The sequence below is a fragment of the Crocodylus siamensis genome, chromosome 1 (assembly GCF_052110815.1).
Source record: "Crocodylus siamensis isolate JL-2025a chromosome 1, ASM5211081v1, whole genome shotgun sequence".
Classification (NCBI taxonomy): domain Eukaryota; kingdom Metazoa; phylum Chordata; order Crocodylia; family Crocodylidae; genus Crocodylus; species Crocodylus siamensis.
Genome location: NC_143395.1, coordinates 395,291,980 through 395,309,347, shown reverse-complemented (window position 1 = coordinate 395,309,347; position 17,368 = coordinate 395,291,980). Strand labels below are relative to the sequence as shown.

The 17,368-nt window shown below is 43.5% G+C and overlaps 1 protein-coding gene across 2 annotated transcripts in view; it reads left to right on the top strand.

Annotated features, from left to right (window-relative positions):
• Positions 1–16,858, top strand: part of ARHGAP42 (Rho GTPase activating protein 42) — a 313,916-nt gene extending 297,058 nt beyond the window's left edge. Inside the window, exons 23-25 of one of the 2 annotated variants that reach the window (XM_090030242.1) lie at positions 9,581–9,660; positions 9,828–9,955; positions 10,186–16,858. In XM_090030242.1, the coding sequence (XP_089886368.1) occupies positions 9,581–9,660; positions 9,828–9,916 (169 nt within the window). In that variant the 3' untranslated portion in view covers positions 9,917–9,955; positions 10,186–16,858. Of the gene's footprint in view, positions 1–9,580; positions 9,661–9,827 lie in introns of both variants that reach the window. The other variant, XM_090030234.1, reaches the window with a different exon arrangement.
• Positions 16,859–17,368: the final 510 nt, after the last annotated feature.

The following is a 17,368-nucleotide window of genomic DNA, read 5'->3' as shown; positions in this document are numbered from 1 at the left end:
ATTTGTTTCCTTATCTAATGCAGTGGGTTTCCCTTGTTTCTTCTTCCATTTCCACATTACAGTACACCTTCTCAGAGCCTTCTAAAACTGAGTCCTCCCTGCAGGAAAGTGTTAACTAATCATTCACCTGCAAGAGTCATGCTAATTTTGTCCAGTTACATCCTGCTTCTTTCCTTCATTGTTTATCATTGTATATCAGGTTCATAGACCATGGATGTGATCTTCAGGCCTGTGTATAAAGTGCCTACTACACCCTTGGCATTTATGCAGTATCCATAATAATTTATGGTCTGATATGATATGGATAGTCCACCCAAACATTTTGCTAACTAGCATAAATTCATTATTAGGGATTGAGGCAAAATGTAAACCATGCCTTAAAATTGAGAGTCCAATGTATTCTACACCAGGTTATCCATTAGTCAAGTGAAGGAAAGAACATGCTATTAAGAGATGTGGTGCCATTATCTGACTCTTATATGCCCCAAGCAGAACGAATCTCACACACTTTTCTTTAAAAGAATATTAGGATCGTCTTAAGAGACCCACAGTGGATGATTGTGCTATTTTCACACTCTTCTACTGGCAGCATTAGTTGACAAAAAGCATTAGCATCATAAAAGAAAATGTCTGTCATCATACGCAATAAGAAAACCTTACACCAGGAAAGTTTTTTTTCTACTGCTACCTCCTGCAACTGAGCAAAAGTATTGAAGGAAACCATGTCCTATAAATCACAAAAGGAGTATAAGGGGAGATAACTAGAAGACTGAAAATTTGCCAGAAAACTATAGGGAAATATTCTTAGATTCTGTCTGTCACTGTACTATTACACACATATGATTTTGTTTGTACATGACATTGGCTGGTAAAATGATTTTATACATGGACAAGAGCAGCAAAAAAATCTTAAGGTAATGAGGAGATTATTTGTAAAAAAATTCATAAGTCAACCTGGAAGCACACCTGCTTGTATCTTGGCATGTTTGCATATTTATGCAGCCAGTTCATCATCATTCAGCCCTGTAAGAGATTGTATATTCCAGTGTCTAAAACCCTTCTAGGAAGAAACAAAACTAAGGCCCAAAGCTTTGGGGCTTTTGTCCATATATTGGTGTGTGTGTCAGGGGGAAGAGGTATACGAAGTTTTATTCTTTAGGCAAACATTCTCAGTTCATCTCTGATCAGAAGCTGAAATTGGAATATCTTATTGACCACAAGGGAAGCAGGAAAAGGTTTGGGGCTTATTTCACTCATCTTTGTAAAATTCTTGTCCTCTTGACTCTAGAATGGACTTTAGGTGCCTAAATGGCACCTTAACTGAAATGTAGATGCTTACTTTGAAATAAGCGATCCACAAAGGACTTGGTCCCTGCCCCAAAGACCTTTTGATCTGAAACAAAAGGTTCCCCAGTTACCTGCCATAGTTGCCTTTGCTTTTCCTAGAAAATTTACTTGTCTGAAGTTTACCAACTGTGTATATGAAAGGCTTGTGCAATTGTTAAGTGCACAAATCCTCTGGGTTCACTATATATACATATAAAAAGAGTGAGATGGTTTTACTTTTTTATATATATAGATAGATATAGATATATGTGTGTGTATATAGATATATGTGTATATATATATATATATATATATATATATATATATATATATATATATATATAAATCAGCAGTACCTGTGGAGCCCTTGGCATTACATTAGCCTCAGCGACCAACAATGAATTACAAAAATGTCCAAAATTATTTTTATCCCAACGAGGATCAAAGGGAGCAGGAGGGCACACAAGCCCCTATAGCTCACCAAAAGCATCTGGGAATGTCTCCTAGCTAAAAGGGAGGCATACACCCAGTGGAAAAGAGGGGACATCACCAGGGATGACTATACTGCAGTTGCTCAGGGATGCAGGGGGGCAGTCGGGAAGGTCAAGGCAGAGATGGAACTCGGACTAGCTTCCCGGATTAAGGACAATAAGAAGTCCTTTTTTAAATACATAGGGGGTAAAAAGAAGGTTCCGGGTAATGTGGGGCCCCTGCAGGACATGTTAGGAAATTTGATCGTCACACCAGACGACAAAGACAACATGTTTAACAATTTCTTTGCCTCCATCTTCCTAAGCAGCGCCCCCCGCCCCCCCGTGGGGCGCACCTAGGCCAAGGGTTAGTGAGGAACTAGTTAGGGAGCTTCTGGAGGGACTGGACATATTCAAGTCAGCTGGTCCGGACGAACTCCATCCTAGAGTACTAAAGGAATTGGCTGAGGTCATTGCAGGACCCCTGACACAGCTTTACAAGCACTCGTGGTGCTCTGGTGTGGTGCCAGAGGACTGGAAGAGAGCCAGCGTGGTTCCCATCTTCAAAAAGGGGAAGAAGGAGGACCCGTGAAACTGTAGGCCAGTTAGTCTTACTTCGATCCCAGGCAAGCTGTTCAAGAAAATTATGCTGGCACACATCCATGAGGGGCCAGCAGGGGATTTCATGCTTAGGGGCAACCAACACGGGTTCATCAGTGGCAGGTCCTGTCAGACCAACCTGGTGGCCTTCTAGGTTCAGATCACCAAATCATTAGATGCAGGGGTAGCAGTGGACATAGTCTTCCTGGACTTTCGGAAGGCCTTTGACAATGTCTCTCACCCTGGTCTCATTAAGAAAACTGGGGGACTGTGGTGTCAACACCTACACAGTCAATTGGGTCGCCAACTGGCTGGAGGGCAGCACCCAGAAGGTGTTGGTGGATGGGTCATTTTCGACCTGGAGACATGTGGGCAGTGGGGTTCCCCAGGGCTCAGTCCTCAGGCCTGCACTGTTCAACATCTTCATCAGTGACTTGGACAAGGGGGTAAAAAGCACCCTGTTCAAATTTGCTGATGACACTAAGATGTGGGGGGACGTGGGCATGCTAGAAGGGAGCAATAGGCTACAATCGGACCTAGACAGGTTACAAGGGTGGGCGGATGAGAACAGGATGGGGTTCAACACTGACAACTGCAAGGTGACGCACCTGGGGAAGAACAACCAGCACCATACCTACAGGTTGGGGAACTCCCTTCTTGTCAGTACAGAGGCAGAAAAGGATCTTGGAGTCATCGTTGACTCCAAGATGAACATGGGCCGGCAGTGTGGGGAAGCGATCAGGAAGGCCAACCGCACCTTGGCATGCATCCACAGATGCATCTCAAGCAGGTCCAAGGAGGTGATCTCCCCCTCTATGCAGCACTGGTCAGGCCGCAGCTGGAGTACTGCATCCAGTTCTGGGCGCCGTACTTCAAGAGGGATGTCGACAGCATGGAGAGGGTCCAGAGGAGGCCACTCACATGATCAGGGGGCAGCAGGGCAGGCCCTATGAGGAGCGGGTACAGGACCTGAACCTGTTCAGCCTCCACAAGAGAAGGCTGAGGGGGGATCTAGTGGCCTGTTATAAACTAGTCAGGGGGGATCAGCGGGCACTGGGGGAGTCACTGTTTCCCCGAGTACTGCCAGGAGTGACCAGGAATAACGGTCACAAGCTGGTAGAGGGTAGATTTAGGCTAGATATCAGGAGGCGCTACTTCACGGTCAGGGCGGCTAGGGTCTGGAACCAGCTTCCAAGAGAAGTGGTGCTGGCCCCTACCCTGGGGGTCTTTAAGAGGAGGTTAGATGAACATCTTGCTGGGGTCATTTGACCCCAGTACTCTTTCCTGCCATGGCAGGGAGTCGGACTAGATGATCTGCTCAGGTCCCTTCCGACCCGACCAACTATGAAACTATGAAACAAGAAAAAATGAATCACAGACAATAAATGAAAGCTTACAAAGAAAACATTATAAATCATAGTACCTGTACATTATGTTGCTCCTCAGTGGCAAATAAACTGGAAACAAGCTTCACTTTCCCTGAGAACTCCTTATGTCCTGAGTCTGCAAAAGGGAAACAAAAAAGAAAAAGAAAAAACCCAACAGCTCCTGGACACCTCTACTCTGTTTCAGGTCTTAATGCTCAGTCCTTGTCATTTCTGCCTGAAACTCTGCTTATGGAGGAGGCACCACCCTCTTAATGGACTATTCAGACCTCTTCCGGGGCCTCTGAATGGATCCAATGTGCTTGTATTAGATTTCTTTTTTCCCAGCAGGTGCTGAGAGCATGAAACACATTTCTCTGGTCGAGAGAAAAGATATTATAATTCCCATTAACCTCTTTCAGATCCTGGGGTGCTGGGCAGATTTGTTACCCTGCTGCCAGCAGGAGGAAGAGCTCACCCAACCCTCATGAGTCAATGTTTTCAGTAGGACAGTCTGGTTTAGTCAACCAGACCTTGCTTCTCTTCACAGTCTTCTCACAGAACAATCCCCCTGGGCCCAGCTGGCTTATGCTCTCACACCTGGTTGCTACAGTGTTGTTTGTTCCCCTTAACTTCAGTGGTACACATAACATGGCCACCAGCCACCACCATTTCCCCACCCAAAAGGGTCAGGAGGGTCTCACTGACCGTCCCGAGGTGGACATATTTTGAAAAGTTCCCTCCTTCTGTATAAAGGAGTTACACGTGCTCAGAAGAGACACCATCTTGGCCAAGCTTGAACATTTAAATACATAAAACCCATGGGAGGCCATTTGGGATTTATGAGCTAGACATCCCTGTGCCTACAACTCCTGGCAGACCTGATCTGGTAGTCATGCCCAAAGATTGCTGAACACACACTGATGTAAGCACTTACTGTCATTTTCATTGGAGATTACAGACAAACCACTTTCTCCTACTTCCCAGGATCATTCCCAGGGCATGGGCTAGGCTGGAGCGAGGTCATCTGTACCCCTTCTGCTGAAGTTGAGCCACTGTGCAGAGAGAAATGTAAATTCTTTGTGGCCAGAGGGTGAGCAAGGGAGCAGGACCAGGTCCCATTCCTTGCTCAAGGGATGGCTTATGCATTTAATATTCAGGAGTTGTCAGACAGAATGTCAGACAAAAAGCAGGGACTGGACCCCAGGGCTCCCTGCCTCCCAGAGGAATCTTCTTTGCTAGAAACAAGAGGCTGAGCTATCAGAAACAGCTTGCTGTCCTCCTTACTGTGTCCACTGTCACCACAAAAAGACATGTTCATGATTTTCAGTGTGACTTGCACTGGTGGCTGTCCAAAAAGGCCTGATAAGAAAATTCTGAAAATCAGGGCTTTCTAAGGTATTTCAGGTAGGATACCACTAAGCTGACGTACTCAAAATCATCCAGTGCACTAAATGCCCTCCTAGAAAGAATGTGGGTGAAACTAGACTAAAGCTATGCACTAGTATGAACAGTCACAGGACAGAGACATAAATACATGTAAAAGAATTCTTTCCACAAGACTCCACCATTCATTTTCGGACCTCGCTATACTCATACTCAAGAGTATTAACAAAATACCTTTAAAAAGTGAGCCTGGGAACAAACTACCTAGCTGGAGACTAAGAACTAAGGACTGAACACTATTACTGGCTTATGGCAATCCTTCTCCAGATGATCTTTCTTCATATTACAGGTGATAATGCTCTTCTTCCCTTTTGAAAGACCTTGATCTTCCACTAATCAAGCTATCCTTTCTTCTGTGACTTGCCTGTCTGCTACCCCTGGGAATTTCTCTCTTCCCCAGTTGCAGAGCACTGTGGACTGTTTTTAATCTTTGCTTTACCTGCATCTTCCTCAGACCTGAAGAAAAAGTCTATTCCAACTCTGCAGTTGGTCCAAAAAAGAGCTATCACACACAGGAATCATTCCCTCTCTCATCTTCCCAGGATCATCACAGCTACAACTTCACTCAAAAACTACAAAATCCCCTGCTGAAAATCTAGACTTGTAGGCTAAGTCCAAATGTTGAAGAAGCCTGAGGAGGAAGCACTCTAAATATAACGCTTTACTCAAAGCGCTCTAGACCAGAGGTTGCCAACCACCAGGCCATGGCCCACTACCAGGCTGCAGCAGGTTGGCTGCCAGATCATAACATGAGCCCCCCACTCAGACCCCTTTCTATCTGCCCGGGCAAGCAGGGCAGCACCAGGAAGTTTTCTGTTGTAAAAGCCGTGTGGTGGAGCAGCCCTGGGAAGGAGGCAGCCAGCCTCACATGTCCCATCCTGCTCCCACCAGGCTGCTGTATAAAAAAAGTTGGGAACCACTGCTCTAGACTAGGTCAGGACAGAACCAAACACATGTGTGCTGTTTGGTGGCAGGGGAGGTGGGGCAGGAGCCCGCCTGCACAAGCTGCAGCCAGCAACCTGGGGGCACTCCCACATACCTCCCAGGAGGCTGTGGGAGCAGCCAAGCAGCCTATCATCCCTGGGTGGCTAGTGGGGCCCCTCTCCCCAGCCCCACTCACACACCAGCTGGCTGCTGTCAGCATCAGCAGCTGGGGGGTGGGGAATGAGAGGGAGAGGAAATGGAGCCTCTCTGCCCCATAGGTGCAGCCTGGCCCCCAACCAAGACCTATGTCTGCAAGCTTGAAGAGGAGGGAGGGAATCTGTATAGCAGAGAGGCTCCATTTCCCCAGGCTGCAGCCAGGAGCCTGGGGCAATGGAGCCTCTTTGCCACATGGACCTGGCCCATGTAACTGCTGGGAGAAGGAGCCCGGGTCTTTCTCCCACAGCCCCCCTGGCCAGGTTGCAGCATACTGCAGCCCAGCTAGGGTGGCTGCTGAGAGAGAGACCCTGGACTCCTTTCCCCGCAGCCCCCCTGCCCAGGCTGCAGTGTGCCACAGAGCTGCTGGGACAGAAACCCCCCTCTCCTCCAGCCAGCTTGCATGCAGGTTTGGTATCGGGGGCTGTCACTGACTTAGTTCAGTGACAGCTGAGAGGGTGGAGCTAGCCTGGCATGATGCTCGGGCAGAGCACAGATCTTTCCTAGGCCAAAGAGCAGCCCTGCGCAACAACACCTGGGATGACGGCAGTCATGCTCTAAATTAACCCTTCATGGGATTTAGCAAAGAAGTTTGATAAAGCACTCTAACAGAAAGGACCCTCTCACTTCAGTCCCTGGAAAAATCATGGAGCAGATTCTCAAGGAATCCAAGAAAGTGATTAGGAACAGTCAGCAGAGATTCACCAAGGGCAAGTCACGCCTGACCAACCAGAGTCCAGAGGAGAGCCATGCACGTGATCAGAGGGCAGGAGAATAAGTCTTATGAAGAAAGGCTGAGAGCCATGGGACTCTTCAGCCTGGAAAAGCACAGGCTCAGCGGTGACCTGGTAGCTGCCTATAAGTACGTCAGGGGTGTGGATCAGGATCTGAAGGAATGTCTGTTCACCAGAGCGCCCCAAGGGATGACAAGGACCAATGGTCACAAACTCCTCCAAGACCGTTTTAGGCTGGACATAAGGAAAAACTTCTTAATGTCTGAGCCCCCAAGGCCTGGAATAGGTGCAAGCACCTACTCTGGACTCCTTTAAGAAGCATTTGGATGCTTATCTTGCTGGGATCCTTTGACCCTCTCTGACTTCCTGCCCTTGGGGCAGGGGGCTGACCCGATGATCTCCCGAGGTCCCTTCCAGCCCTAATGGCTATAAAATCTATGAAAAACCAGATTGCCTTCTCTGACTGGCTCTATGGGTGTGAGGAGACCAGGAATGTGATATACCTTGACTTTAACAAGGCTTTTGATATGGTTTCCCACAATATTCTCTCAGGCCAGCTAAGAAAGTATGGGTTGGATGAATGCACTGTAAGATGAGTAGAAAACTGACTGGATCATTGGGCTCAGAGGGTAATAGTCAATGGCTCAATGTCTAATTGTCAACCAGTTGCAAGTGGAGTGCCCCAAGTGTCGGTGCTAGAGCCAGCTGTCTTCAATATTTTCATCAATGACCTAAAAGATGGCATAGAGTACACCCTTAGCAAGTTTGCAGATGATACCAAGCTGGGAAAAGTAATAGCTATGCTGGAGGGTAGAGTTAGACAAACTGAGAGATCTAGACAAATTGGAGGCTTGAACCAAAAGAAATCTCATGAGTTTTAATAAGGACAAGTATAAAGTCCTGCACTTAGGATGGAAAAATCCCATGCACTGGTACAGGCTGGGGACTGACTGGCTGGGCAGCAGCTCTGCAGAAAAGGACCTAAGGGTTACAATGGACAATAAACTGAATATAATCCAGGACTGTGCCCTTGTTGCCAAGCAGGCTAATGGCATACTGGCCTGCATTGGTAAGAGTGTTGCCAGTAGTTCCAGGAAAGTGATTATTCCCCTCTGTTCAGCAGTGGTGAGGCCACGTCTGGAGCACTGTGTTCAGTTTTGGGCCCCCCACTACAGAAAGGATGAGGACAAATAGGAGAGAGTCCAGCGGAGGGCAACAAAAATGGTGAGGGGGTGGGGCACATGAGGAGAAGCTGAGGGAACTGGGATTAGTTAGTCTGCAGAAGAGAAGACTGAGGGGATTTAACAGCAGCCTTCAACTACCTGAAGGGTTGTTCCAAAGAGGATGGAGCCGAACTGTTCTCCGTGGTGACAGATGACAGAACAAGGACCAATAGTCTCAAGTTGCAGCAAGGGAAGTTTAGATTGGACATTAAGAAAAGTTTCTAACTAGGAGGGTAGTGAAGCACTGAAACAGGTTACCAATGGAGGTTGTAGAATCTCCATCCTTGGAGGTTTGTAAGGCCTGGCTAGACAAAGCCTTGGCTGGGATGATCTAGTTGGGGCTGGTTATGGCTTTAGAGTGCTTTCTGGCTGCTTAAGCAAGGTAGGTGTAACATCTGTACCTAGCCACAGTGACTGAAGCTATGACAGTGAGATGCTATGAATATGGCTCTGCTCATCTGGGGCATTGTGCCAGTTAGTGACTAGTCCCAAAATGGATGCTGAGCTGGAAAAAGAATACCGCTACTTCCCTTCCACATCAGCCTGTATCATGTTAGCCACTCACAGGCTGGGTGAGAATTGACATCTGTGTGTAAGTTGTGTTATCCTTAATGTAATGTGTCATGTTGACTTTGTAATATTAATTCCATGAAAGGAAAGGCAGAGAAGATTATTTTAAACACACACACACACACACACACACACACACACACACACACTGTCAAAATATTAAAATCTGTAACAGATCGTGTCCTCCTTGGGGAAGAATATCCACGGATACTCTCTGATAGCATCATAAAGGGGAACACTTTTACTACTTGAAGCCTTGAGCATATTACCATATTTACCTGAATCCAAAACTACTTAAAATTTAAGAGGACCCCCACCCAATAATTAGATTCTATACAAGGAAAATTATATTTTTTTAGACTTTATAATTTTCCATGGATAGAATATAATTACTGGAGGGTCATCTTAAATTCATGCCCACCACTCCCCCATCTCCCCCCCCCCACTATTGTGGCAAGAAAAGCAGCAAGAGGGCATCAAAGGCCAAAACCTAATCCTTTGCCCTCACCTGTGCTTTTGCCCAGTCTCTCACTGCCTGCCCACTCCGCCATGTGCCCCGCACTTCCCCCTGCCTGTCCTATTGCCTGCCCCCCACCATATGCCTCCCAACCCCATGTACAGTCATATCCAAGCAGTTTTCCTATCACAGATTCTCCTCTCTTCTTGCTCCCCACACTTATTTGTAACCACCTTGTATTTTGATCTTTCAGACAAGCCAAAGCCATGTATTCCTGCAAGGCTGAGCATAGTCATGAGCTTTCCTTCCCGCAGGGTGCCATATTTTCTAATGGTAAGAAATGTTTAAACAATGCTCTTCCTTTATACAGAATACTAAACTAAACTGATCTCTGAGATAAAAACAAAGACATGTCACTTTGTTTCCCATTTTCACTCTCATTATCAGTCTGATATTGTTGATAGAGTTGATAATTGTTAATTTTTTTTATTTTTTTGCAGTGTACCCATCAGTGGAACCAGGCTGGTTAAAAGCAACCTATGAAGGCAAAACAGGGCTAGTTCCTGAGAATTACGTTGTCTTCCTCTAGTATACTTTAGTGGACAGCAGTATCTTCATGGTATCCATGGTAACAAATAATAAACACTATGATCATTATCTGGCACAGATATGGGGATCAGCCTGTTAGTCAAGAGTAGTATATTTCCTTCAAATTCTGTAACTCCACATTATATTGCTCCCTATGAATAGAACAGGACATAAAGAAATAGTTAACAGGGTTTCTTTGTGCTAAAGATGGTACTCTGTTTAAATAATTTCAGCTGTTCACAAAAAGGTTGTTCTGGTCTTCTTTTGCAGATAAGGAACGTTACAGCAATACCATCAAAAAACATGTCATTAGCTGCAAACCATTTGGGGCCTGAGATTTAACCAGACCAGTATAAAATTTACAGGCAATGCACTCTGGAAATTTTTACAATCGCATCTTTTAACCTGTAAAATAATTATAATATTTTTCATAATGTAAGACTTATTTCTGTCATAATACGTTTCTCCACCAGAAAACTTGATTTGGACATTGGTCCTAGTCATTTCAAGGATCGAGTTACTTTGTTCTTAAAGCAAGGTTTTGAACTTGTGTTATACAATGAAGTTACGATATACGCATGCTACTTTGTAAATAATTTATATAACTGAGAACCAGATTAGGTTGTACACTGACAAAGCCTTAAGTGCTCCTCCAAAATGTGATTTTGTTTGGACTGTTATTTCATTTGAGCACCACACAGAATTTTTATGTCTTTCTTTCTTTCATCAATATAATTATATATTAATAATAAATTATATTTATAGCACCCATCTTCCCTAGGGCATTCTCAGCTTGTCTAAAAACTGAAATACACAAAACAATAACACTCTGATACTAACATTATTGGAAAACATTTATGGTTAGCACCAAAGAAGGACAATAAATCTAAAATTTGAAATACATCTCACTTCTCACTTGTTACATTTAGCTTTTCCCCAAATGATCTGGGAAGTAGCTAATTTTATAAGCTATGAATTCTGAAAGCTCCATCTAGCTATTCAAAGTGTGTGATATTAGAAAAATTTGGTTATTTTGTTGAATTTGAATGGAATTTCCTCTGACTTTCATTGAACTATTTGGCCATAATTAAAAAACATGCTAGTGGAAGGCTTAGAGCAGGGCTGTGAAACTCATCCAACCACGTGGGCTGAATGAGTGGTGCAGCACCTGTCCATGGGCCAGTCCAGAACCACAGACAGGACCTGCATTCAGATCCAGTGCATGCCCTGCAGTGGTTGGAGTGGATGCCTATGCAGCCCAGTCCTGCTCCAGCCACTTTGAGGGCTGTACTGCATACAGCAGCTATTGAGGGACTTTGCTGCACAGTCCTAGAGGCACCATCATGGAACTGTGCTGCGTACACTGAAACAGCAGCCATGGGGCTGCGAGGCCACTGCATGCAGCATAGCCCCGAAGTGGCACACAGCTGCTCCAGGGCAGTGCTCTATGTGGCGGCTGCTCCACTGCTCCAGGATGTGAGCTGAAGCTGGTAGCTCACAGAGTCATCCATTATGCTTCACAGGCAACCTGTTGGCTATTCTAAAACCTACAGGCACCGCCAGGTGCTGGATCTGGCCCATAGGTCCTATATTTGACTCCCCTTTGTTAGAGAAGTGTTATATTGTGGTGGACTAGTAATTATGCAAGAAGCAAGGATTTTTTCTTAAGGTGATATCTTTTATTGGACCAACTGCTTGGTTGGAATAAAGTTAGACAAGCTTTTGAATGCAATGTATTCTTCATCAGGTTCATTAGATCTGATGGGGAATGCATGATGCATTGCATTCAAAAGCTTGTCTAACTTTATTCCAACCAAGCAGTTGGTCCAATAAAAGATATCACCCTTAAAAAAAATCCTTTCCTTCCACATGAAGTGTGGTAGTAAAATTACGTGGCATCAATATCAATTACCCATGCTAGAATTTAAAAGGGATCCATTTTATATATTACTAGCAATACATTTTTGCATAAATTTTCCCACCAATAAAAATGATGTGTTAATAAAAATGCTATTATAAGCTGTGAGTTGGCTGAACTAGTCCATTGAAGAATAACAGTCCATAAAAGGAGAATAAGGAGCAAGTCATAAAATTGTTGCAAGGGAGGAATGTTAACAGATGTCCAAGTCAGAAATGCACTCTTTCTACTAAAATAAATACCCTAGTGTCTAGTTCTGAAGTCCTTATTGATGCATCTCCCACTGAGTTTGGACATTCCCAGTCACTCAGTAGACCTACTAACTTGGTGGACCCCATTCTTGGGGAGTCAGTACACCTTTTCCTCAACCTACTTTGAAGCCTGTGCAAATTATACTTGCATTTATACTTGTTACTTCAGTGTAAGTTTAAGCAATTTGCAAATTTGGGACTAACTCTTGATTATGACACTTGAAATGTATTTCACTCCCACATTAATACCTTGTGGCTGAGTTCAACATTTTTAGTGCTACAGGACAATTTTACTCCCGTGCAGACTTAATGACTGATAGCAGTTTCTTGAATGGCAATATTTGATATATTGATCCTCTCTTTACTTGGGCAGTAGGTGCTACTTTCTGCCAGGGTAGTTAAGAGCTTTTAATGGAGCAGAAAACTGTCAAACCTTGAATCACTTCCAAATTTTCCAACACGTTGCCTTATAAGACAATATACAAAGACATTTGGGAGAAGTGTTTCTCTGGCCAACTACAGTTTCTCCTGAGAGAGTTGCTGCGCTCCCAAGAAAAACTAGGGATGTACAGATGTTCAGGATATTTCTCCCAGTACAAAAATGACCTCTCTAGGAGCACAATAATCAGAAAACAACTATGGTTAAATTGCTTCTGGGATAGTTCCACCTGGGACAGTGAATGTCTGTACACATTCTGAGGGAAGCCACAGCACAGTCCTCTAGCATCCCAGGGTGCATTGCTCCTTCCTCCCTGCCTCCCTGGGAGACAGTATTTCACTTTGGCTGGAGTCTACTGCCCCAGCCAAGCAAGGGACCTAATACACCCCCTCCACAATCCCCACAGTATGCTACAGGGAAACACAGGCTGAGCCTGAACAATGTGGGTCAGCCAATCAGGCTGTCATCTTTCTCTAGACACACTGAGGAACAGGCAGTGCACACTGTGATGTATGCACAGGGGCTCCCTGGCTGCGCAGCATCAGCACCACAAGTCTCAGGTTTTTAGGGGTCTCCGAGTAAGCTTTTCTACCAGGAAAACAAACCTTGGGAGAGCTCTCAGACTATTTGAACTCGTTTATGCAGCCTCTGCTTGCTTCTGAACCTGCCTTCTGCATAATGTAATGGTCGTTGCTTACAGAAAGTCACTTTCTCGAGCAATTTTACTGCTGAAGTTCAGGCTTGTGGCAAAAGTTCACATAGTGCCTTCTGTACACAATTTTAAGTGTTGGACGGAGCTCAGCAGGGAGTACAGGCAGAACAGTCCTATACTGAAGTCTAAGTATCTTCTGTGTGCCACAGACAGAGGCTCCCTGCCAGCTTCAAATACACAGTACACAGAGCTCAGCTTAAAAGGGAGGATGGACTGCTGCATCCATGACAACATTTATTCAGTGACCCAACATGATTTGGCTCATTTGTTCTGCTTTACTGAGGAATTTCATAGCATCCCAGTTCATTGTAAGGAAGGTTTCAGCTCATCTTATGAAGAAAGTGTCCACCTCCTGGTGTTATAAAGGGTAATTCCAAGCTGCATCTTCTTGTGCTGCACAGTCAAATACAGTACCCTGATGTACTCGCTTGATAGGAGCATAAGAGATAAAGCAGAAAGCAAGTTCCCACTTAGCGCACCACATGTTGCAGTTCTTGCGGCTTTTTGCACTGGGAGAAAAACTCCCATCAACTCCAGTATATAACCTACCGGCCATCCAGTGACCCTAGGTAACCTCTCTACATTTTACCAGCTACATTCTGTCACCCAGTCAATATTCCCTTTTTCTCCCCCTGCCTACCTGTCTCACACCTGTTGTCTCCCATCATCTCTGATCCACACTGCCATGCATTTGCATTTTCACTGACCTACGTTTTGCATATTGGTTTCTGTTCCATCCACGAGCACACACAGCACCACCAGACTCTCTCTATGCCTGAAGAAGGGTGTTTGTACCTGAAAGCTTGCAAAGAAAACATTTTTCCAACTATTTAGCTGGTCTAATGAAAGATATCACATTTACCCAAAGAACCTTGCCAGCCCTCAACTCCAGTAAGCACTTTGCTCAAGTCAGAGCTCCAAGGGTTTTCTTTTGGTAACTAACCATTGAAATTTTAACTTATCCCATGTTCTATTTGCCTAAAGGCATGAACTTGTGGTTGCTGGGGTGACAACTGGCTTGCTCTCCCTGAGGGTCCCAAGAAGAAGCGATGCAATAGGAGAATGGACTGTGCTTAGGAAACTAGAACAGGCAGTGACTAGCATGGAGCAGTCTTCAGCTAGACTGTGGCTGGCCCACACAGAGGAGTGCGCTAGCTGGGGGAGGCCACTCCTTGAGCTCTGATTTCCTACCCTCACATATCAATCAAGTACTTGAAGATTAATATTTCTATACTGCTCTGAAGAATATACGTCAGTAAGCTTTTGAGGGGATGTGAGGAAGATCAGCATTTTCCCTTCAGCCTATGAATTGTGTGAGCCACTCCCTTCTCTTCCTCAGCAGGCTACAGCAGAAAGGTGTCTGGTACACAGGAATCTGTGAATGTAGTTGTAAAAGGATGTAGCCAACCCAAGAATCACATTTCTACTTGATATGATCCAATACCTGCTATTCGTTACAAGGTGCCCCTGAGGAATACTTTGCCTGGGAAAGATTAGTGATTTTTATGCAGGGGTTGTTTTAGGTTCCCTTGATGCATGACGTGGGCAGTTTCTTTGTGGTCAGTTTTATTGAGGATGCCAGATCCACCTAGATGTGCAAGATGATATCAACCAGGAGCAGCAGCAGCAGTAAAACTGGGAATGAAGAGGGCAGGAGTGTCTAGAGGGACCAGACCGGAGGGAGATGTGGCACATGGGCTTGTGTGGTGGAGATATTCTCAATCCTGCCCCAAACACCTTGATAGTTTTGAACAAAGAAGTAGAAAAAAATGTAAAATTATTTTTTTAAAGAAAAAAAATATTTTGCAAGCAAGAGAGGCTTGTGGTAAATGTTCCCTTTCCAGTCAAGAGGTAGTGATTTTGCTAAGGTGTCTCTCGAGTATTTATAGACGGTGATGATTGCTGCTGTGTGTCACTGAAAGGCATGTGGCTGTATGCACACTTTCTACAATTAACAATGTAGGCTTTGTTGTTCTTGCTAAACTATTTGGTACATATTTTATAGAAAACAAAATCATATTAATAGGATGATAATTGTTATGCTGTATGACACAAGTGTAAAGTATGTTCACGTTTTGTTTTGTCTGTTCTCTAACATTACAATGAAATATTGTTTTTTGGTGTCATTTCTCCAAGACCAGTGTTAAAATGTTCATGTCACATTTTGGAATTTAGCATACTATGTAACCTGACTTTTAAATTAAACTATAGTTATCATTCATGTCCCTTGGTAATCTATAAATGTATTGTTAGAGAAAATACTTGAGAAAATGATGCACAGAATTCATGATCAAAGTTAATTCCAGATCATAATAAGCAACTTGTCATTCCTGTTATACGTTTTCCCATGATAGTCCCAATTCTTTGGCTGTAAATGGAAACATTTTAATATTTCCTTTAGGAATGGAGCCTTCGTTGGGGGAATAAGGTCCAAATATCCTCAGTGAAGAACAGAATAATTACAAGAACAAAATAGCATTATGCACCACAATAATTTGCTTTCCTAGTTACATGCATGTGCCTGGCACTACTTTTGTGCTTAATCAGATTGTATCAGAAAAAATAATTAAACCCCCAAGCACACTGTTCTGAGTATCTCCTTTACCTAACCCGCAGCAGTCCATCCGTAGTCAGAGGAGTCTCCAGTGAGATGAGTTAGAAGGTCTGGCTGACAGTAGGAGCTCTAACATGGTTCAATATTATTTTCAGAACTTCTATCAACTGATTTACTTTATATCAGCATTCCCTGAAACAGTCCGATGCCAGGGATCAAACTGTAGATGCACCCCTGATGATTGCTGTGTTTCTTCAGCTCATACTACCCTACTGACTGCTAATCCTAATGTCCCTCCAGACATTACTCAGGCAAAAATTAGTCTTGTGACCAGGCTGTTATCCAGGCTAATCAAAATGGCTTGACACTTTTTTTTTAAATAATTGGGTGCTCTGTGACCAATGCTGTAATACTGACTCTCAGTTATTGAAGATAGTATCATAGTTTCTCTTGTCCTGTATGTGGCAGTATTTCATAGCCTATTTTGACTGGCTTTTGTGTTTTAATTGTAGCATATGGTGCTTTGTCTATTGGATATCTTAGCTGAAAGTGCTTTGGTGGCAGAGCTTCCTGCATGTGTTGTGTTGGGAGTTGTCATAATCTTTTGTACTCATGGTCAAGATTTCAAAATCCTTCCAGCCCTCTGACAGTTTGGATTATAGCAAATGCAAGGGTGGCTTAGCAGGCTACACATTTGTGTTTTCTGAATTATATTTATGATGTTTATTTTGGAGGTACTAGAGTTTATAGAATTCTTATATACTATGATGTATTTTAAGACCAAGACTTTATATGCAGTCAATAACACAGGAAAGTAAAATATATTTAAAAAGTTACTGTTAATAAATTATCTACCTGAACTTTTTGTTTATTTTGTAGTATGGTTTCAATAATTATCTGCACTCTGTGTGTAGGAGTGAGTGTGTGTGTGTGTGTGTGTGTGTGTACACCTATAAATAACTGACACAATATTCATAAACTGACTTTCAAAAGTACCTGTGCTGTATTTTACACTGTATTTAATGAATTTAAGAAATATTTTTAAAATAAAAAGCCTGTCCACACATGATTTCTTTTCATTATGTTTCTTTTAGTCTGTACATCCCTTACTGAGATTTATATTGTTGAGTCCATGCTCTTTGCCGAGTCTTCAAATAACCATATATTGGGGGTTTGTTTAATAAATAATGCTACAGAGGTGTTTCTTTTTATATAGCCAACACATTGGTGTATCTTATAACATCACCTATATTTTGGAAATATAAACATGTATTTATAATATTTTAAATCTGTCCTTATTATATGAACTAGTTCAAATAGCAGGGACCATATTTCTAAAAATGCCTTTGGAAAATTGCATCCTTTAGCCGAGTATTGTTTAGGAAAATGAATGACAAGACCACATTTGTATGTTCGGTATATGCTTAAAATATTTATTTTATTTTATCAAATAATTCATTTATATGCTTCTGTGATTCTTGGTAAATTAATAAAGACTGCTTACCAACTTACTTGTTTGAGAAATACACCCCACATCACCTGGACTCAGAAGTGCTTATCATTGCAAAATTCCAACCCA